The 22620-nt window shown below is 38.5% G+C and overlaps 1 protein-coding gene across 3 annotated transcripts in view; it reads left to right on the forward strand.

Moving 5' to 3' along the window:
• Positions 1 to 22620, forward strand: part of LOC111863891 (protein mini spindles) — a 78438-nt gene that overhangs the window by 13606 nt on the left and 42212 nt on the right. For all 3 annotated transcript variants that reach the window (XM_023850687.2, XM_023850686.2, XM_023850685.2), the window contains exons 6-15: positions 1954 to 2083; positions 2743 to 2963; positions 6112 to 6306; positions 6404 to 6584; positions 9757 to 9869; positions 11328 to 11696; positions 16103 to 16251; positions 17304 to 17525; positions 18161 to 18344; positions 19527 to 19727. In XM_023850687.2, the coding sequence (XP_023706455.1) occupies positions 1954 to 2083; positions 2743 to 2963; positions 6112 to 6306; positions 6404 to 6584; positions 9757 to 9869; positions 11328 to 11696; positions 16103 to 16251; positions 17304 to 17525; positions 18161 to 18344; positions 19527 to 19727 (1965 nt within the window). The remainder of the gene's footprint in view (positions 1 to 1953; positions 2084 to 2742; positions 2964 to 6111; positions 6307 to 6403; positions 6585 to 9756; positions 9870 to 11327; positions 11697 to 16102; positions 16252 to 17303; positions 17526 to 18160; positions 18345 to 19526; positions 19728 to 22620) is intronic.

Below are 22620 nucleotides of genomic sequence, written 5' to 3' on the forward strand. Positions count from 1 at the left end.
AACCCCTCCACAAGTTCCATTTCCTCATTTTCGGTAACCTACTGGAATTTCCTGCTGCCTGCTTCATGATTTCCAGCCTGATGGCCTTCCTGTAGCTCTCGTTTGTTGTCCTCTCACTTCCAAGTCGTAGCTGCTCCTCAACGTCTCGGTTCATGGTCAGATTGTTGCTTTCCTGGTTCATCTGTTGTCTCCCTCCGTGTGTCCATCCTTTCCGGGTTCCTCGTATGACCTTGTCCATGGCACGAACTTTCCCAACAGCATTATCCTTGCACCGTGCCACTCCTGCATGGTGGGTCATCCTAGCTCTAGATGCGACCAGTTCTCTCCGTGGGTGGCACTTTTCCTGGGTAAGGTATGACTTTATGATGTCTCTTTTGCATTTTGCCACTGTTGCATGACGGGACATCTTCTGATCTATTGGCGTTTTCCGTGCCACTTTCTGTTGCCCCTCTGTGATTGACGGCCAGTTTCTTCTGGGGTCCACAATTTTCCCGTGTTGAATTTTTCTGTTTCTGACAGTGGCGCTCCGCTGCAGGTTTTCAGTCCCTACACCTTTTCTTCTTCGGTTCTCTGACTGGCATTACGTCGGTGTCTTCTACAGGGACCTCTCGTTCTGCCGCCTCAGGTTTATTGTCCACAGAGGTTTGCTCTTCTTCTAGACATGCCTCCATCTCTCGACATCATTTTTTTTTCAGGTTCTCAGACCAGTATCACTGTGGCACCTTCTACGGGGACCTCTTCTTGTTGGGCCACCTCAGGTTTTGTGTTCACTGAGGCCGGCTTCTCTTCTAGACGTGCCTCCATCGTTTCTCGGCCGGCTTACTTTATGGCTGCCCTCTGTCTTAGCTTGGTGGGATTTCATGTTGGCGTCCATTCTTGCCAGCCTGGCTTCCGCCCTTGCTTCAATAGCTCTTCTTTCTGCGTCCATCTCTTCTCGCCAGGCTTTTCTATCGGTGTCCGCCTTCGCCTGGTTGGCATCTAATTTTCCCAGCATGACATCTGTTTTTCTTGGCCAGTGCTGAGTTTCTTCAGCAGGAGTTCCATCATCTGCTGTGAATCCATCTCTTGATGCACTCGTAAATTCAGTTATTCGTTGAGGCGTGATCAAGTTCGTAAAGAACTTCTGACACCAAATTGTCACATGTTGGGTGTATAATGTGACAAATAACTTTACGCCGTCTTGGATGTAGCGAATTTATTGAACACTCGCTCTCACAATTATACAATTCACAATTTCCCAACTACTGCCATCGGCAGTATCGCAAACACTTCTCCATGCACTCGGTACAACCCAACTCGGCGACTGCTACAGTGAAACTGAGTGGTTATTCTCCCTCTGGTAACTTTTATAAACCCTCAGTCGGACAGCAGAAAATGCGCCTTGCTTCCCTGTTGCATAATCGCCATGTTTACAGGTGTTTCTGGGCAACACTGCCAAGAGTTGTTTATTGCTGCGTAGCAACCAGTGTGCTTCGGCTCATTTCGGCTCACTTCGGCTGTACTCGGTACAGCATGGAGAAACACTGCATTTCTTACTGTTGTGTAACCTGGCAACCAACTGTTTATCAAGGGACTGTCTTCATGGTAACTCGGTCCCTCTCCCGTTGCCCAGCAACGGTTAGACATGTCACAATATTTTATGTAGATCGGTGAAATTTGAAAGATATAAGACCAAACTTCTGAAATTTTTGTAGTGTTTTAAAATAGTTTTGAAGTATTTGTAGACTAATTTTTTTCACACAGGATTACTGGGTTTTTGGACTTGTCCATCATCCAGTATTCTAAAGAACGTTTTTCAGAAACTGGGTTTGTTATATCAGGTGAGGGAGTGGGAGACATCTACTGTCTTGGATCTGTTAGAAAACCAACCTCAATGCTGTGAGTGAGGTTAGCCCTTGCATATTATGTTTGTTACATCTTTATTCAAATGGATGCTTTGTTTTCTGGATACAGATGTCAGAATTAGAATTGGAATTTGAAAAGGTGAAAGGCGAGAAAGTAGTCCCCACTCGATATCTTAAGTCGCAGCAACAGAAGCAAGCGAAGATGGTTGCTGAAGCAGTAGCAGCTGGCAATGCGGAAGGTGAGAATGTTACTGTACTTGTGATAAGTGGTATCATGCCTGTGATTTCATGATCCAAATGTTTAATTTTATGAGTTTAGTTAACTGTCATTCATTTATTGAAAACCTTGCTGACAGTTATTGTATGAGGAGTGATTTGTTACTTACGAGTAAAGATTTCATGTTTGAAGTCTTAATGAAGTATCTGTTTATATGATCAGTACATAATGGACTCCAGATGGAATGGTGTGCTTAGTTTCTAGAGAAGTATGTACTGCCAAAATGAAATGTATTATGATGATAATTACTTTCAATTTAAATTGTTGATGAATGCTGTGTTTTATATGTCTTTTCAATTTCTTCTATGCCTTTGAAACAATTAATATGTCATTATCTTTGCTGAACTCATATTAATGTGTCTTGGAAATGTATTACATTGTACATATATTCATAAGACCTGGTAGAATATAATTTGGGTAGAAAATTAGTTCATTTGTTAATTTTTTTATAAAATTCTTTGGTTCTTATGTGTATTATTTAAATTTGTTTCGTAAAACATCGGCTATTCATCTGGTACGTTCTTCCACTCGTTATATGATGTAATATTTTTCAAATGGATTTGAAAATGGTATTGTGTTTGTGTAACTCTTGAACAAGTTATAACAGTTACTATCCTGCAGATGAGGCGGTGGATGACGAGGATGGTGCTCCAGAAGTAGACCCATATGATCTCTTGGAGCCAGTGGATATATTATCAAAGCTACCAAAGGACTTTTATGAGAAATTGGAAGCAAGTAAATGGCAGGAGAGAAAGGAAGCTGTGGACAGTCTGGAGCAACTGTTGCAGGCACCGAAACTGGAGAGTGGAGACTACGGGGACGTAGTCCGCGCTCTCAAGAAAGTAAGGCTGCTTGCACGCTGCGTGCCCCAGAATCGATCCTGATTGCTGGACAGTACGCAGCAAAATGTGCAGGAAGCATTTGATTGTATGGGGCATCTTATGCTGCATCATTACTGACCATAAATAACTGGTTGTAGTAGTGTGAGGTGTCTCATAGAACTAACACTTTCCATTATAGTGCTTCCTAATCATTTTGTCGCATGTTGGTTGAAGGTGGTCAGCTGTGTAGCTGACGCATGCAGTCTGTGAGTGGCCTCATGTAGCTTGTTTGTTTGTACATTATTCCTTGTACTGAAGGAAAGAGCTGTAACTGTAGGTTTTGAGGGCTTGAACTATTTTATAACACTAACCATGCACCCTTATAAGTGCAAGTGGGTAAATACATTTATTAAACTCTTTTGAGTCACACTTCTCTGTAATGGGTGGGGATGCAATTTGCATTTACAGCATTGTATTTTACAACTTATAATTCCTAGAACACTAGGAAGGAATGAAAAGTTGATGCTCCAATATGTGTAAGTAAACCTGTTTTTTCTTTAGGGAAGAGCTTTTGTAATATGCAGTATTCTGTATGGTCTCGTCAAGGAGTTGATTACTCTTATGCTGGATTAATATGACAGTATTTGGCTTGATCTTGCTGTGGTTTTTCTTATGGTTTGTTGACAAATTAGTGGTACGATTCTGAAAACAGTTTCCTCTGCATACATCTACCATGTTATGCCACATGTTATTATTTGTGGTGAAAGGAAAATATATTGTATAAAGTGGGAAATAGAATGACTCAGTCAAAGTGACTTGACTGATTATGGGTTGGATAAAGGGTTTGATCCTTGCCAGATTTAGTAGCATTATTCTCTTTGCTACTGTATCAAACTGAGTCTGTGGCCCACACGGTCTTCTGTCCAATGGAGTACCAGGGGCTCTTTCCATGGGGTTAAGGTAGTTAGAGTACAAAGGTTAAGACTACTTAGAAATAAAAGCTTCCCTGATGTTTACTCTTCAGTGTTTGTTGGACATGAAGGAAAATTTACTTTTACAGGGAATGTCTTTAATAGGGAAGCATATTGAAACTGCCGAATTTGTTTCTTTCTATGAACAAGAAGAGCTAATGAAATGCATAATTGCATAAATTGGAAATATGCAGTGAAACTTACTTGTAAGATTTCTTTGGGGAGCAGTGGGTTTGAACAAAACTGCAGGAAATCTGAAATGGAGATAATTTAACAGTGAGATTACTAACTTGGGATCATTGAAGTTGAATGTTAAATGAGGGAAAACCTTAAATCAAGGAATGCGGGGTGTTTCACTGTAATGTGATTTCTACAGATAGTTTTCTAGACAGCACTTCCATGAAGTGAACTTATGTTTTGGATTGGCATAATTTGATGGGTGGAGCAATGACTGTGCTGCCTGAGTGTGTGTTTGCGAAAGATCTCATCATATAATCGCATATTATGTGTATATGCTTGTCTTGTAACCAGAGGCTCATAAACATGGGTTGGCTTACATCTGGTGTAGACTTAGATTTTAATAAATGCGGTATTATAGATATCTGAGTACTTTGGAGTTTAATTTATTCCATTGTTTACCTTTTATCGTCATGTAGATGGGTCTTATAATACTTTGATTCCAACTCCATTATACGGGATTCCATTCTACAAGATAATGTATATTGTCAGATCATAACAGTAGTGCAATTTGTAGTCTAAAAAACATCAGGTTCAGGTTTTAATGAAGACCTGCAAACTAGTAAAAAGCAGTGTTAAATTTGAAGTAGAATAAGTACACACAGAGTGAGCTTTGGATATTCATTTGTTTAAGTATGCCTTCTTCTGGAGTGTGATGCTGTGTACTCTGGCAGATAAATACTGACATCCTAAAGATCTTTCTTCCTTTATCTTTGGGGTAGAAATATGAAGGTAAAAATGCTTGTGCTTCTACCCTGAAAATGGAGGCATTAGGCTCCTGTTATACATTGGTACCTATTTACCAGGTTGTGTTCTTGAAGGCTGTAATCTTAATAAATACTAGCAGCATGAAAATTGCAGATCATATCCATATGCTTTTCAGATTTTTTTTGTCAGAATATTTTACGTAATATGAAATAAGTTTAATAGATTTTCATGTGATTTGTGATGGTTCTCATTAAATCTCCCCTTTTACCTTCGACATCATAGGTCTGGGATGTATGACATTTACTCCACAAACTTCAATGTACTGTACTGTTAGTCTTGATAGTTTGCTGTACACTGTACTCGGCTGTGTGTTATGAAGGAACAAAATTGATTTGAGTTTCTAGTGACTCTTAACCTTTATGAATACAGCAATATTGAAGAATTTTATAGCATTAGTGCATATATTAGAATATGCAGATTTAAGTTAAGTCTTTGATGTAAGTCAAAGAAGGCAGCAAGAGGATTTGTTTTGAATTTCAGTCTTTCATCATTGTCATCTATTCGGGTTCCCAGTGGATTATCCTGTTACATAACATTCTTTATTCTTTCCCTCTTTCCTCTGAGCACCCATGAATTATGTTTTGTTAGAACAAAATTTAGATATTGTTACTGTAAACCTGTCTCAAAACACTGGCAGTACAGTTGATTGCTAGAAATAGTTTTTTTGTAGCAGATCATATTTTCTTTGTGTACCAATGCTGTTATATCTAATAATACATAATATCTGTTACTAACTTCATAAGTGATGTCTGTTATTAAGTCAGTCTACGCTTATTTAACAAATTTATGCTCTTGCCTAGGAAGTATATTGTAAGACATTGATATTATCTGTTTTCATAGGTTTACAGTATGTTTATGAATGTTATTACTATTAAGTGCTGTAATAGATGTACAGTATACTTGTATTTGCGAGTGTAAATGCTTCTTTTCATTAATATTGTAATCTTTAGCTGGCTGCAAGCGAATGCTGTTAACACCTTCTTTACTAACAATGGAGAAATGAGCCTGCTGACAATAAGTATAACAACATTTCTTACTGTACATAATTATTTGTGTATATGAGTTTCCTGCAGTTGCTGTAATATAAGGCATGATTTTCTTTGAAAATGTGACTTGATGGCTTGTTTTGAGAGTTTCAATGGTATACAGTGTTATGGTTATAATATAAGAGGCAAATCTTTCTTTTCTTGCAGATAATTTCGAAGGATACAAATGTGATGGTTGTTGCCGCGGCAGGAAAGTGTCTTGCAAGGTTGGCACATGGCTTGAAGAAGAGATTTCAGCCTTATGCTGGTGCCTGTATCCCTTGCATCCAGGAAAAATTCAGAGAGAAGAAACAAAATGTCGTGCATGCATTGCGAGAAGCTATTGATGCTGTGTTCCTGAGTGTGAGGCTTTTGTTGATTTCTTTCTCTTTGTAATTTTTTTATTTTATGTCATATTTTTTTAAAATCTTGTGTTATTACCTGAAAATCTTTCTTACAGACAACTATAGAAGCTATCCAGGAAGATGTCCTTACAGCTCTAGAAAACAAGAATCCTCAAGTTAAAGCAGAAACAGCATATTTTCTTGCAAGGTGTTTCACAAAGTGCACTCCCATGATGCTTAACAAGAAACTGTTGAAGGCATATACTACTGCATTACTGAAGACACTTAATGAACCAGGTACTCCATTTTTTCAAATTTATGCCAGGAGAGCAAGAATATGTAACTTCTTGTTGACTCTAGTACTAATTTGTTGTAGATACAAATAGACTGTTGCAGAGCCAATGATTCTGCAGGTATCACACCACACAGAAGAAATTTTTCCTTATATTTCATTGAATACTAATCATTTTGAGAAATACTTAAAAGTTGTAAATCTTTGTTAGATGTATGCTTGTTATGTACCTGTATGAGGCATATCCACAAAATAAGTTCTGTTTGCAAATATTGCTGCTGCAACGCTGTAATCATGATAGTGCACATGTGTGCAGTGTTTGTTGGCCCTTTGAGAAGGCACAGATACGATTTGCAGACAATCAAACTGTGTTTATGCATTGTCCTGTGTGTTTACAATATTCAAGAAAATTGAGAAGCTCACCATATGTGAAATGCTCTCAGTAATCTGTTTCTTGAATGCAAGAAACATGAAACTGGCTGATATTCAATGTCAACTTTGTGAGGTGTATGGAGAACATCCCATGAGTGATTGAATGGTATGGAGAAGGTGAGACATCTTCAAGGAATACATCCTGTTGTGTTAACTTATACTAATTGTTTGTTTATCTGTCACAACAGAACAGCTCTCAAAATCTTGTTCACATTAACTGTGTATAACTAGTTTATTGATGTCAGTGGTATCTTGCTACATGTTTTGGCTTATGAAAAGCCATCATCAGGCAGATATACACTAATAACTTATTCTTAAACTGTTGAATTGTATTCTGTATGTCACAGTATAACAATTATTACTAATGCATCAGATTTCCAGCATTTCACTAAATTAAAGCCACTACTGCTCCTCTATATCCATTCAACTAGAATAAAAACTTTATGTTAATTAATGTTTACAGATGTTCATACAATAGTATAAAATATAAATAATATAATAATGAATTACAAATGTTTGAAATTATAAGATAAATTACAAGGGGTTAAAATTATAAAATACACCTAGGCGCTGAGTTAAGATATTAATTCGTGTTTAGACATCACATGTGTTGTTATATTTTCATGTTTACCATTGCAATCATAATGTTACATTACATGGCAGTTTATGGACATTGTTATGGTTATAATTTAGTTCTTCTTTCAGTTTAATTCCGCTATGAAATGATTGTGTTGTTTGGTATGATGATGTACCATTATTTTCCAGTCTCCCCCCCTCCCCCCACATTTCATTGTCCAGACATTGAAATGTGGAAAATAGAGGAAACCTAAAATGGGGGACCTGGTGAACAGGGTGTCAGCTGATGACCTGCAGCACTGCTTTGAACAATGGAAAATTTGTATGCAGCGATATATAGATGGAGGGGGTCAGGGGAGTACATTGAAGGGGATAGAAATTAATTTGTGTGATTTTGAAAATAAACCTGATTTTTCACACCACACCCACTATTTAATAGTTGCACCTCATAGATAACAGCCTTACGACTTTTGTTGCTGCTAAAGAGCTGTAACTCTGAAACAAGTGCTGCAACTTCGGGGAATGGTGGCTATTCAAAATGTCCTCAAGTCCGAAGCACTGTAAGTCAGAACTGTGACTTAGGGTGTGACTGTACTTTGAATTTGAGCTTCATGTGAAATAGGCGTTACATTTCATGCATATGGACAGAAAAGTTGAATTTTATTTCATTTATTTATTCCACGTCCCCCACAGTCAATAAAAATTTCTATTCTTCATTCAGATTTTTCCTTACACTCCTGTTGCAGATTTTTCTCATATTAAAATTTTTGGTTATAGTTTATTTTACCATCTTGCTTATATTTAATTCCTCTGCTACAATTCTGGTGCTCAAAGATATCGCCACCTGGGTCAGTTCTTCATGGAATCAAGTGACTTTTATGACCCCCCCCATAAATAAAGTCCTACATTTCATTCAAAGTATAGAATTAATAAAGGGTTAAGCCAAAGGGGAAGCACAATGAATCATTGAAGGTTGTGGTGGAAGGACCGGTTTTTATGGCTCACCCCTCATACTCATTCTGGTGCTCAAATGGGGATCATTATATACAAGAGGCCTCACTTTTTCATCTTCTCATCGGTTTTCATGATTACTAGTTAATCACATGATTCATCAACTTCCACTACTTCTCTTTTTCTAAAAGAAAAATTTATACTAGTGAGAAGCATTTGTACTCAATAGGGTGTCTTCCATCTCATGTAACAACTGATATTTTCAGTGGTGATTTTGTTAGTGTTCTTAAAATTTTGATGTTAACATGTTCAATATTTGTGTCTAGCATGTTTCCAGCATGCATTAAAAATACTTCACATAAAGCTGTACAGTCCTGCAATAAGTAAACACATTGAAATGTACTTCAGCACACAACTAAGGGAAGACTCACAATTGACAACCATTGCATTCTGTATGTGGACTGAGAAATTAGTTTGAGAGGCTGTGCATGGAGTCTTATGATTTAATAGACACACCTCGTATCTGCTAAATTTTCCTGTTTGCATTTTTTAATGTTGCTGTATAGTCTTTTACCATGTTAAGTGGGTCCCTGTCACCACGGCATGACGCGTCCTCAGGTTGCGGATTAAGGAGACACCCTCCAGTTTTGGAGGGAAGCTGTGAATATATTGAATAAGCAGTCACGGACAGCTGACAAGGGGTGGCCCTCCAGCTTGGGGGTTGGGCGTGGGGCTAACAACTCCTCACCGTAAAAAATCATTATGTTACAAAAATGAACACAAAGCCTCGGACCTGGACTGATTCCTTGGCAAGTATAATTAGAATGATCAAGTCAAGGAGGATGAGGTGGGCAGGTCATGTAGCACAAATGGCGGAGATGAATGCGTATAGGATATTGGTGGGAAAGCCAGAAGGAAGGAGACCACAAGGAAGACCAAGGCGTAGGTGGGTGGACAGTATTAGAATGGATCTTAGAGAGATAGGATGGGATGGTATGGATTGGATAGATGTGGCTCAGGATAGGGACCAGTGGAGGGCTCTTGTGAATGTGGTTATGAACCTTCGGGTTCCATAAAATGCTGGGAAATTCTTGAGTAGCTGCAGAATTGGCGGCTCCTCCATAAGGGCTCAGGTCCATGAGTAAGTAAGTAAGTAAGTATAGTCTTTTAAGCCTAGAATAGAAATGAAAATCCAAATTATATCCTTTAATTTTACAGATCCAACTGTACGAGATAGTTCAGCAGAGGCTTTGGGTACAGCCATGAAAGTTGTGGGTGAAAAACAAATTATGGTTTTCTTGACAGACCTAGATAATTTCAAGATGACTAAAGTAAGTAGTATTATACCATTTCATTCTGACACCTAACTTCTTTTTAAATTGTGCTAGAAGCTGAGGCTAATGTTCAGTAAAATACCATGTATCCAACAACTGATAGGGTCAAATGAATTTAAGGTGTGATTATTTTAACAATGTGAACATGCAGTGAAATGGCAAATGCTATTCTTTCTTCCACAAGCCTTCTAATATTGCCTATTTGTATCAGTGAATGAAAAATACTGAATATCATGTGAAGGAGTCCACAAAATAGACTGTTGAGAAAGCATGATTTAAAGCAACTTATTCCATGAATATTGCTATCTTTTGGAATGTGATGCCATGTAGCCTGGTAAATATTTATCAATGCAGAGGAATGTAATTCCTCCAGGTACAAGAGTTCCCTGCGGTTGGAATCATTCCTTTTCTTTTTAATTGTGTGAACCATAATGCCTTTTGATCCATATGCTTAAAACATTGTGAGTATAAAATATTTAATTGCATGTGTATTTCATTTCTTCTGATTTATGCACTTATTTATTGTGATGTGCTATATGATGGCCATCACTGCACAACATAATTGTTGTACATAATTGTACTTGCGTGTGTAAGAGTGATTGGCCAATAAACTTGTTCGCTAAATCCGAGACCTGCATGAATTGATTTGTTGTGTTACTTAGGCAACACACCGACAACTGGTGTTACAGAAGTGAGATTGGATTTAAACATGCAAACACCATGTGACATTATTGTGACGAAAAAACATTTCCATGAGATAACGTTTATCTTTCTTAGTACAGGAAGTAGGTCTGAAGTGCTTATATGAAATTTAATGCATGCATTAAATGAAGATTCAACATTCTGTCATACCATCAGCAGTGCTGTATGATTGTCAAACCCCCCCCAATCCATTTTTCATCATCATGCACCTTGTTTTGCTAAATAATGTATATGAGGATATTATATGTATAATTGTTACACTCTTTGTTAACAGTTGAAGTGCAGAGTGCTTATGCTGATGATTATAGTGTTTTATAAAATGTGTAATAACAGATTATTCAGCATGGTCCCAATGCAAGAGATATAGAATTATTTGTTTTGAATTGTTAGTAAGGAACCAAATACATAGGATGACCAGACAGTAATTAGTGATGAATACAGCATGTCAGTGTTATTCTCTTTAACAATTGTTGATCACTATATATCATATTTGTTAAAGAAAGCAACTGTATTCTGGTCAAAGAATGGATAAGTTTGCTAATGCTTAATAATTATGCGAGATCTACAGTGCTAATATTTTTAGTTAAAATTTGTTTTTCTTCAGTTTGGTTCATTCCTTATTGAGTAAGTCCTAATTATTTCCTCTGTCCAAGAAATAAATTGAACTAATTGCAGAAATCATTCAATAAGAATATATCTCCTTTATCTATACAGACAGAATGTTGTACCTAATACATTCTATCCTTATAACAGATAAAGGAGGCCTGTGATAAGGCTGTTATCGTAGCAAAGGTTCCTAAAACTGATTGTCCCAGCACGGCACCAGCTAAATTACGTGGAGATGCAGTTGGAAGTGGCAAAGTTGTGGCAGGAAATTCTGCAAAACCTGTTAAGAGACCAGCAACAGCAGGAGCTCCTGCACCGCCAAAGAAAACACAACAGAAAAGACAGCCTGCTGGTGCTTCAGCTGCCAAAGTAAAATCTGCCAAATTTTCAGAAAAAGACCTGAGTCAAGAAGAAGTTGATGAAAAGGCAGCTGCTATTTTCTCTCAGGAAATAATTTTGGGACTGAGTGATAGTAACTGGAAAACTCGTTTGTCTGCTGTGGAGCAGTTAACACAGGTACTGCGTTTGAAAGATAATGTTGTCTGGGATATGCTTTGTAGTCTGGTAGATGTTTACTGATATTGTACTGCAGCATCCTGTTGCACGTCACTTATTTTCACTTCTTATTCACCATCTCACATGCATATTTGTGTTAGTCTTGAAGTTCACTTTTTTTAATTTTAAAATTTTTTTTCACGTTACCACACGTTTTGACAAATAAGGTCATAATCAGGTGTTTTGAAAATTGCTGTTGAAAAATGATACACTTCTTTCAGTGAATACAGTTCCAAAATATACCCACATTCATGTGCCTTTGTGTTGTTCGTCTGTAACATGTAGGAACAATTGCGTTAGTGTTTCATGTATGGGGTACACAATAGCAAATAGAGGCTGGTGATGCTGAATAAAGGCAAGTGACTTGAAAGAAGTAAGCAACACAGTTAAGTTTCATATCTAGCATGTTTTGTATTATTTATTTCCCTCACATGTTTATAGATTACAGAATTAATTCATAAAAATACTTTTTATATGCGTGTTTCTTAGTACAGGGTAAACTTGTATGTGCGGTCGTCTCCCATTTGGGTAAATATGGTAGTAAACTTTAGGGCACTGTGAAAAGTTGGCTAGTGTTAAAAATTATTCAAGTAAAAATATTTTGCCTCCAACTTAAAAAGGCGTTCTCATGCATGTCTAATAAGAACCTCAGTTCACACAGGTATTGCTTTTGTAGGTGAGAATTTCAGACAGTGTTGTAGTAGAAAAACTGGCAGAAGAAACAGTGGAATTCTTTGGTGTAGATGGGGTGATGATAAAGTAGATTATAAGTATAATGTGACTGTGTGGATTGGACTTAACTGGATCATGATGGGATCTATTGCTGCGATGCTGTGTAGAAGATATCCACCTTTGGGTTCCATAAAAGGGGTGGGAAATTCCTTCACCAACTCCTGACTGTTAGTATCGCAATAAGGAGTAGTCCTTAAAGTTGCAGTTTATGCTGTCTCCATATAAAGCTGAATGTGAATGAAAAATTTAATTAGTTCCGTTCAATGTGACTGGTTATGATTTTCTTATTTCAATTATTCATGCCCTTACATGTTTCAGTCTTCAGAAACCATCTTCAGAGAGCCAACATTTACATCAATACAGTTAGAAGCCACTATTACAGTACATGTTCTAAAAGTTAAAATATATACATACAGTATAAACAGTATACAATTGGCTGTAAAATCGAAAGTCTTTACAACTACAGCAGCTGTTCCAATACTTTAAAATATTTATGGTTAGTTTGTTAAGATTCTATTGGAATTCGTAAACCAAGCTGGTTCATGTCGTTCCTCTTATTATTTTTTGACGGGGCCGAAAATGTGCCACCTTGTTGTTTTCGAGAAGAGGGTTCTGCAAATATATTGTGACGTGGATGGCGCAACGGGAAGTAGGGGTCATGTGAACTGTGCGGTCTCACAAGTGACGTCACATATGCCCACTCCTTCCATCTGTACACAACACTTTGTAAACACCTCCTCCCCCACGATGATATAACGGAAGAGCAACTGTGTTTTGCAACCATTGCCGCGCTTGCTATGCAGCAATAAACAACTCTTGATAGCGTTGCCAGCAACACCTGTAAACACAGTGACTGGGCAACAAGGAAGCGTGGCGTTTTCCCGTTGCCTGGCTGAGGGTTTGTAAGAGAACTACACTGCCTAAGGAGTCAGTTGAAATATAGCAGCAGTCGCGGGAAGAAGACCTGAAAACTTGGTTAGAAGATTTGATGTGATAATCTGTGATAGTGCGCGATAACTGAGAAGTAAGCCAGTGAAGACTTATTGTGTGACTTAAAGACTCTTTGTGTGCTGTAGTACAGTTATGTTGGGAGTGTGTAATTAAGAGAGACTTGTATAGCTCCCACGTTATAAATATGTGAAGACTACTAAAGACAGAGTGGATAGATTATTGTGTAGGGTTTATAAACTTGGTAAACCCGCAACCGTGTTATAAGTATTTGTAGTTGCGATTGGCAGGTTGTTAAATATACCAATTAACAATCCAAACGGCTTCATCAGTAGCAAAACACATTACAATATTATGGGTATATTGTATTATTTCATTAATCCTGTTATGTTTTGTGAAAACTTGTTATTTCATCCTACCTTTAATGTTGTCCTGTATGTATTTGTGGCCCTCTGGGTTGCTTTTACTGTTCTAGGTTGTGTTGTACCACATATTTATACTTCTTGTGTCTCTAACGTTAGTGTGGGCATGTACTGATGTTGTATTATGAGGTCTAACATACAGGGTTTGTCAGGAAAGTAATGCAATTTGTTTTTTCCCGCCGCCCCTCCTTTTCGCAGCGCGTTCGGACCGGTTGGGAAAGAGGGGGGGGGTACTCTTAGCTTCAAAACGCTTCCAAGCTCAGTCTGCTCTAAGCTCTGGGAGCGTCAGGATCGCTGTTTCCGTGAACCTCCTGTTAGTGCCTGTGTCATGACGTGCAATGGAGAAAACTATTGAACAACGTTACGCAATCAAGTTTTGTGCTAAACTGAACAAAAGCCTTGCTGACACCCACCAAATGATTCAGGAAGCCTACGGCGACTCTGCTCTCCCCTATTCTCAAGTCTCCAGGTGGTTGAAGTTGTTTAAAAATGGCCAGGAAGAGGTGGAAGATGACCCCAGCTCTGGACGGCAGTCAAGCAGCAAAAGTGACAAAAATGTGTCTCATGTTCGTGATCTTTTAAATACCGATCGTCGAATGAGTGTCCAGATGATAGCAGAGACTCTCAGTATTCCGAAAACTGCTGTGCACGACATCGTTACCAACAATTTTCACATGTGGAAAGTGTGTGCCAAGTTGGTCCCCAAATTGTTGAATGACGACCACAAGAACAACCGAGTGACGATCACAAGTGAACTTTTGGAATGTTTGCAAAACAAACAAGATTTTTTGGACAGTGTCATTACCGGCGACGAAACATGGGCCTTCGAGTACAACCCGGAGACAAAGCGCCAAAGTTCCGAATGGCACACCTTGGAGTCCCCTCGTCCCAAGTAGGCAAGAATGAGCAAATCGAAAGTGAAAACCATGCTCATAGTCTTCTTCGACGCCAAGGGTGTGGTCCACAAAGAATTTGTACCCCAAGGGCAGACAGTCAATGCTACCTACTATGTGGAAGTGCTTGACAAATTAAGAAACAGGGTCGCCCGCACTCGAAAGGAGATCACCACTACCTGGCAGCTGCACCACAACAACGCTCTCAGCCACACCACTCTGCGCGTCCAGGAGCTTCTGGCCAAGCACAGCATGGCAACGTTGCCCCAGCTGTCCTACAATCCTGACCTGGCTCCGGCAGACTTCTTTTTGTTTCCGAGGATCAAGACTGCCATGACAAAGGCTCTAAACGAGGTCCCCGTCGACGCCTTCCAGGATGTATACCGTGCATAGAAAAGTCTCTGGCAAAAGTGTGTGGATGCCCAAGGGGAGTACTTTGAAGAATTTTAAATGTCTGTAACGATATCATGAATATTTTTTTTTTTACAAACTTAATTGCATTACTTTCCGGACAAACCCTGTATTATACTGGTTGTCACTTTCCTTTGTGTGTTTTTGTTCTATCAATTTGTTGGGCTTATTAAAGCGATATATATGGAAATTTTCTTTTACATTCATGATGCTCCCTTTTTTGGCATTCTCAACCATTTCCATGATTACTGTCATCGGTCCGTACTGGTGGCGTTTGTTTAGTATATGTTGGGCAAATGCCGATTCGTCTTTGTTTAGTCTTATGTTTCTTATGTGTTCCCTGTACCTTGATTTTACAGCCAATTGTATATTGTTTATATTGTATGTATATATTTTAACTTTTAGAACATGTACTGTAATAGTGGCTTCTAACTGTATTGATATAAAAGGTGTCCCTCTGAAGACAGAAACATGTAAGGGCATGAATAATTAAAATAAGAAAATCATAACCAGTCACACTGAATGGAACTAATTAACTTTTTCATAATATTAGTATGACGAACCAGAATGAAACAAATCAAATTCACTGAATGTGAATGTTCAGGCATGTTGAAATATAATTCCACTAGTGGCCTTGACCAAATAAGTGGTGGTGGCACATCCAGCTTAAATGCAGGAGGAGACTGTTGCACATCTGGGCCAGGACACTTATCTTGGCTGAGATATATCATCGTTTTCCACAGCCCTTTTAGGCAAGTAATACCTTAAATGAGGTCATTACCATTCTTCCCATGCCATTCCAATTCATTGTAACTGTCATCCAAATTAGTCTCACCATCATTAGATAAATGACAAATAAATAAATTAATATTTTTTTCTGCTCCAGTACTGCCAACATTAGGGATATATATATTATATTTTTTAGTTAGTATTATGATATATGATTCATTTACTGTTTCAGTCTGTGGTTGAAATGGAAACTGAAATCCCAACTCAAGTTGTAATCCGAATGTTGAATAAGAAGCCTGGACTGAAGGATACCAACTTCCAGGTTTTAAAAGCTAGGCTTGAAGCTGTGAAGCTCTTGGCAGAAAATGCTCGATTTACAAGGTGTGGTCTTTGTTATGTGTGATGATGTAATAAGAAACATATGAATGTGACGGGAATCCTGAAGAGAGGAAACCAATTGGGAGGCCTTGATATAAGTTGGAGGGTAGTATTGAAATATATCTTAAAGATGTACTGTGTTAGGGTATGGACTGGATTCATCTGACTGAAAATGGGATCAAGTGGCAGGTTCTTGTGGTCGTGCAAATGAACATTTGGTTTCCGTAAACGCAGGGAATTCCTTCATTAAGTGAGCAGTGATTGGTTGCCCAAGAAGGACTGTATTCCACACTGTCAGTTGTCACACACTCAATGAAAATCAGAGATTCATGTTATGAAGGAGGATGTGTAATTTGAAACATGAACCTTTTGAGATCAGTGTGGCATGTAAGCTGCAGGTTTAAAATAATGAAGGCAGTGTACTGTTGATAACAGAAGACTTGTTTTCATATTTCTGGAAGACTGCTGACAAACAACGTTACTTACTTACGTACTTACTTACTTACTTACTTACTCACTCATGGAGCTAAGCTCTTCTTGAGAAGCCACCAATTCTGCAGCTACTCAAGAATTTCCCAGCATTTTATGGAACCCGAAGGTTCATNTCTGGCTTTCCCACCAATATCCTATATGCATTTCTCGTCTCCCCCATTCGTGCTACATGACCTGCCCACCTCATCCTCCTCGACTTAATCATTCTAATTATACTTGGAGAAGAGTACAAGTTATGAAGCTCCTCATTATGCAGTTTTCTCCAACCTCCTCTCACTTCATCTCTCTTTGGTCCAAATATTCTCAAACACCCTGAGTCTGTGTTCCTCCCTTAATGTCAGAGACCAAGTTTCACACCCATACAGAACCACAGGCAAAATTATAGTTTTGTATATTCTAATTTTTATGTTTTTGGACAACAGACGAGAAGACAAAAGGTTTTGATCATGTTGAGGTTTAGTTTATAAGTTGTTCTTTGATTTGTTTAATGTGTTGACAGTCACAAGTAATGAGTGTGACTGAGTTCACAGATTTCATAATGACCAAACTTTTTCATTTTCCAGTGTAGTGTTGGGCTACTGTATAACTGACATTGCAGACAAGCTTGGTGATGTTAAGAATGGAACACTTGCAGCTGAAACTCTAACATCTCTTGCTGAAGCTACTAAATTGGAATTGGTAGCTACAGAGGTTATAAATTTTGCTTTCATTCAGAAGAGTCCAAAAGTGCAGCAAGAAGCACTTGTTTGGCTCTCCACTGCCATCAGGGAGTTTGGATTTCAGAGGTGTGGTATCATAGCATCTTATGATTGATGCGGTTTGCTTGTAGACCTGTAGAAGTATGTTACTGAGTGGTGGAGCTGTGTTGAATGTTAGTTATTTAATCTTTAGCAATCATTTGTCACATTATTGTGTTGATGAATGAACACAGTCCAGCTGGCTGAGTATTGTAGAAGTAGTTATCCGAAAATTCTTGATGCCTGAGACTGGAAAATGTTGTTTTAATTGAAATAAGATCTCCCCCCCGATTTAGCTGTAAGAATTTGAGACTTGCTTGTGTCTAGCAGGTAACAGAAAGACTGATAATTGCTAATAATGTGTCTAGCGAGACCTGCGATAGAAGGAGACACAAGGCATTGAATTGCTAAAACAAAATGAAAAATGAAAGAAAGAACAAGTATTGCTGTGATTAAATGTACATGATGCGAACTAGAATTTGTGAACCAGTGTAAATTAACCTTTAAACGACAAAAGACACCGTATGTCGTCGCAGATATAAAGGCAGCNGCAGACTGGACACCACTGGTTGAGAAACTGCAATATAGACTGTAGCTTGCTTTAAGTTTAATTTTTAGTACTCTTTATATTTTGTTTAAAGCAGTACACAATCTTAAGTTAAACTACAATTTCTTCTTCTCAGTGTCCAACCAAAGCCCATAATGGACAATGTGAAGAAAGCAGTGAGTGCTACCAATCCTGCAATACGTAATGCTGCCATGAATTTAATAGGCACCATATACTTGTACTTAGGAGCACAGCTATCAGTGTTTTTTGAAGATGAGAAGTCGCAGGTGCAGCAGCAGATTCAGGCGGAGTTTGATAAGGTAAAGATTATTTCATATTTTGTGATCTCTTTTATGTTTTTATTGAGGGATATGCTTTTAGTCAGAACATGTAGTTCCAGACAGATGCAAAAATTAAACTTTTCTCAATTGTTGCGCTTCTTATGTAGATGTCTTGTCAGATTTTAAAGTTATATGTATGTACATAAAATTAGCATATANGGGTGAGCACCAGGAAAACAGTGAGTGTGGACATTTTCATCAGGGTGGTTTGTATTGGGGCAAAGCCTTTCAATCTTTCCCATCATCCTATAAACTCTCCGTTCTTTTAATGGCCAGCCTTACTGCTTCCTTTTATATATTGTTGCATGTTGGGTATGTTGTGCGACAAATAATTCTTCAGGCCAGTCTTGGGTCTAGCGAATATTTATTGTGCTTCACTTTTACACTTCTACACTTAACAGTTATTATCAGCTTATAACGTCCTTCAGACGTTTCCTCTTCACTGTTATAATTACTTGCACCACTGACCTCGGTGAAGTGTCTTCTTTGTTGGACGCGAGCTAGCTTGTGCTCTAATCAGAGCCACACTAAGCACTGACTGACTTGTGAAAGCTGAATTTTATATAACTTGGTTTCGGACCAGATAGAGCACACCATGTTGAAGGGTTCATTCCACTAGCTGGTATCGAAACGTTGCTTCAACAATTTATGTCCTTTCATCTCCGGGGAAACACGTTAGTTATTTCGCGCATTACCAGGCAACAGCCTGCCCGCTCTTGTTATTGTGTTTCCATGGAAGTATCGCTTCCGGAATCCAAACGTGACAATATTTTGATTACTTCCTCCCTTTTCTTGTTCTCTCCCCCACCCCTCTCCCAGGTTGTTAACACTTTCAGTTGTCCTACTAGAGCTAGTATTGGTGATAATAAAGATGAGTGTGTCACCAACAGGAGTTTCTATTTTCTTGCCATGAATGTAATGGTCAAGTGATCAGCACCCCTGGTATGTGATCACGAAGTCATGGATTTGTATCTTAGCCCAGAGAATGTATGTCCTAACATAGACTGTGACCACTTCCCTCTACATTGTTTCCAGTGGAAACAATGTGGATGCCTGATTCATTAATCACTTGTCATCCTATCATTTGATACTATATAATCTGCACTGTTGAAACATATCAAAATCAATCAAGAAGAAATAAAAAGAAATATTTGCTTACAGCATGTTGGAGAATCTCCTCCAGTTCCAATCCGAGGACAGAAGAAAAAAGATGACAAGGAAGATGTGGAGGAAGATGAAGGGGAGGATGTCGAACAGACAGTAAAAGAAACATTAAACATTCATGACCTGATGCCTCATGTTGATATCAGTTCTCATATCACAGAGAGTCTGCTTTCAGAACTTGCAGATAGGGACTGGAAAGTGAGCATATTTATATTTTTAATGCTTTTTGATTTATGTTTCTTGCATAGAGATGTGCTTTAGAGACAGATACTCTGATGGTTGTATACTTTGTATTCTAGTAGAGAAGTTATGTTGAAGGCATGATCTCTTGGGCTGTCACTTGCCTAAACCTGGACAAAAAGCTTGCAGTGTTCAAATGAGGTGCTCGGTCAGCTTAAATATGGCACGGTAGGATCCATTATGATGTAATGCTATGAACCTGTGATAACATCTCTGCAAAGCAAAACCATGTTATAGGACATCATAGGTATTCCCAAAACATTTCATTTACTATCTGAATGGTGATTACAAAAAGTATACAAATTTAAAAAAAAAAGAAGTTAATTTTGAAAACTTTAATTTTTGTTTCCAAATTATCAAGGTGATTATAAATTGTGAAGGTGTGTAGTTTGGTGTAATGGTTGCAACATTGCAGAGGAACATGCCTCCATCTTCAGGGAAGAAGAATAATTTTTTTGTGATGTGAAGTTGGAGGCAGTATGTTCCTCTGAAATGTTGCAGCCATTTACCTAATTACATGGCATCTTATCCCAGATTAATACAGTCTGGAGACATTCACTGCCTTCCCCCCATACTGGAAATGTACCTGTTAGGCCAGCCATTTCCATGAAGACTGGATTTTGAACTTGTGTACTTGAAAAAGAGGCAGAAAAGAACAGATGAAAATGATTGACAGTTGCTACTTATATTGACTCTTTGAAGGTTCAACAAACTACACTTAACAGTTTCTGTGCATTTGAATGACTTCTGTAGGAGAAAATGACGTGCCGGTGTGTGTGGTGGCGATAGTGTTTTGCTTCACAGGATTGGAATTGGCATGCAGCAAACTTACCATTGGATGGGGTAGGCAGTGACTGTATTGTAATGTTCACCCCTTTGAGAGCTTCAGCCCTCAGATTAAGTTCATAATCACACACAGTTCAAATGTTGCTACTGTAACTGTGTAATTCAAACGTCTGATCATGCATTTAATGAGTTTTTAGTTCTGAAATTTAAAAGTGTGAATTAGATATAATTTTGTCTGGGTGTAGCCTTTCATATGGAAATCCTCTCTTAATTCCACAAATAATTCAGTGCAAAGATATCTTTACAATGTGTAAGCCAATAAGGACAAAGTGGAGTAATATCAACTGCTGATATGCTGTATATGTGATGGAAATACCTGACTATGTAGCATCTTGAGACATTCACTGCCTTGTCCCTGCATGGAGCTGAAGCCCTTGAGAAGCCACAAGTTGTGCAACTACTCAAGAATTTCCCACATTTTATGGAACCCGAAGGTTCATTACCGTGTTCGGAAGAGCCCTGCATTTATCCCAATCCTGAGCCAGATAAGCCAGTCAGTAATACTCCAGCCTATCTCTCTAAGATCCATTTTAAAATTATACTCCCACATATGTTTAGATCTTCCTAGTGGTCTCCTTCCTTCTGGCTTTCCCACCAAAATCCTATATGGATTCCTCTGCTCCCCATGCATGTTACATGCCCTGTCCATCTCATCCTCCATGACTTGATCATTCTAATTATACTTGATCAAGAGTACAAGTTATGAAGCTCCTCACTGTGCAGTTTTCTCCAACCTCGTATCACTTCATCCCTCTTTGGTCCAAATTTTCTCCTCAGCACCCTGTTCTCAAACGCTTAGCTGGTGTTCCTCCCCTTATGTCAAAGACCAAGTTTTACACTCATACAAAGCCACAGGCAAAATTAGAGTTTCATATATTCTGATTTTTACATTTTTAGACAGAAGATAAGACAGCAGGTTCTGGACTGAATGATAGTACGAATTAACCTGAATTCAGTCTTTGATTTGTTTCATTCTGGTCTGTCACACTAACAGTTACAAAGACAGAACAACTCTGTCCAGTGTGACTATTTAAGTTTTACAACTTGAAAACTTAGCACCCTTACATGTTTCAATCCATACGGATCATCTTCAGAGGGAACATCGATACTTATTCGGAAACTACTATCACAAATAGGTGTTCTGAGTGCTAAATTATATACACACCAATGCCTGGAATACACAATATACATAAAATCCAATTTTTTTCACAAACACAGCAGCTTTCCTGGTATTAAAAGTTTTTAAAACTTTGTTGTTTAAGTTAAAATTTATAAACCAAGTAGGTTCGTGTCACTTCTCCTATCGTCTTTCTTGAAGGGGGCTGAGCTTGTGCCACCTGTCTATCTTGAGAAGGAGATTCTTAGTATCGTCCTGTGTTTGTTCGTGGCTTGCTGTGTTCTTTTTCACTCACTCACAACACAGCAGGCCTTTATCCTCTCTTGATGGGCTTCCATTTTGGCCAGCATTTCTTCTCTCAGGAATTCTTGGTTGGCTCTCATTTCAGCCTCCATTTCCCTTAGATTGGCTTCCATTTTTGCCTGGTTGGCTTTCATTTCATCTTGTATAAGGGGTGGACCTTCTTGGCCCTTGCACCACGACCATAGTGATCTATTGTGCCTAATTCATTTCTTCTTGGTTGGTATTTATGTCTTATTTTATTTCTTTGAGTTTGTGGTGTCCATTTTTTCTTGCATGGCTTTCAGGAGTTTAGCCATTTGTTCCGTTTTTGTAATATGGGCGTATAACTTGTCACGATTCAGTGCGGTTTCAAAGCCAATCACTTCTAACACCAGGAAGTCACATGTATGTGTGTGGTTATAGATGGGGTTTGGTTTGGTGACTCTTGTTTATTGACTTCTTTTACACCCCACATGGAACTACAAGCACTTATTATTACTTATTATTATTAGAGGGGGTGGGTTTCCCCATGCACTTAGACCAGTTATTCGTCCATTGTTTGTCCCCCTTTAATTTCTACTGTCCCCATACCCTACCGGTACTGGT

The sequence above is a fragment of the Cryptotermes secundus genome, unplaced genomic scaffold, assembly GCF_002891405.2.
Source record: "Cryptotermes secundus unplaced genomic scaffold, Csec_1.0 scaffold171, whole genome shotgun sequence".
Lineage (NCBI taxonomy): Eukaryota > Metazoa > Arthropoda > Insecta > Blattodea > Kalotermitidae > Cryptotermes > Cryptotermes secundus.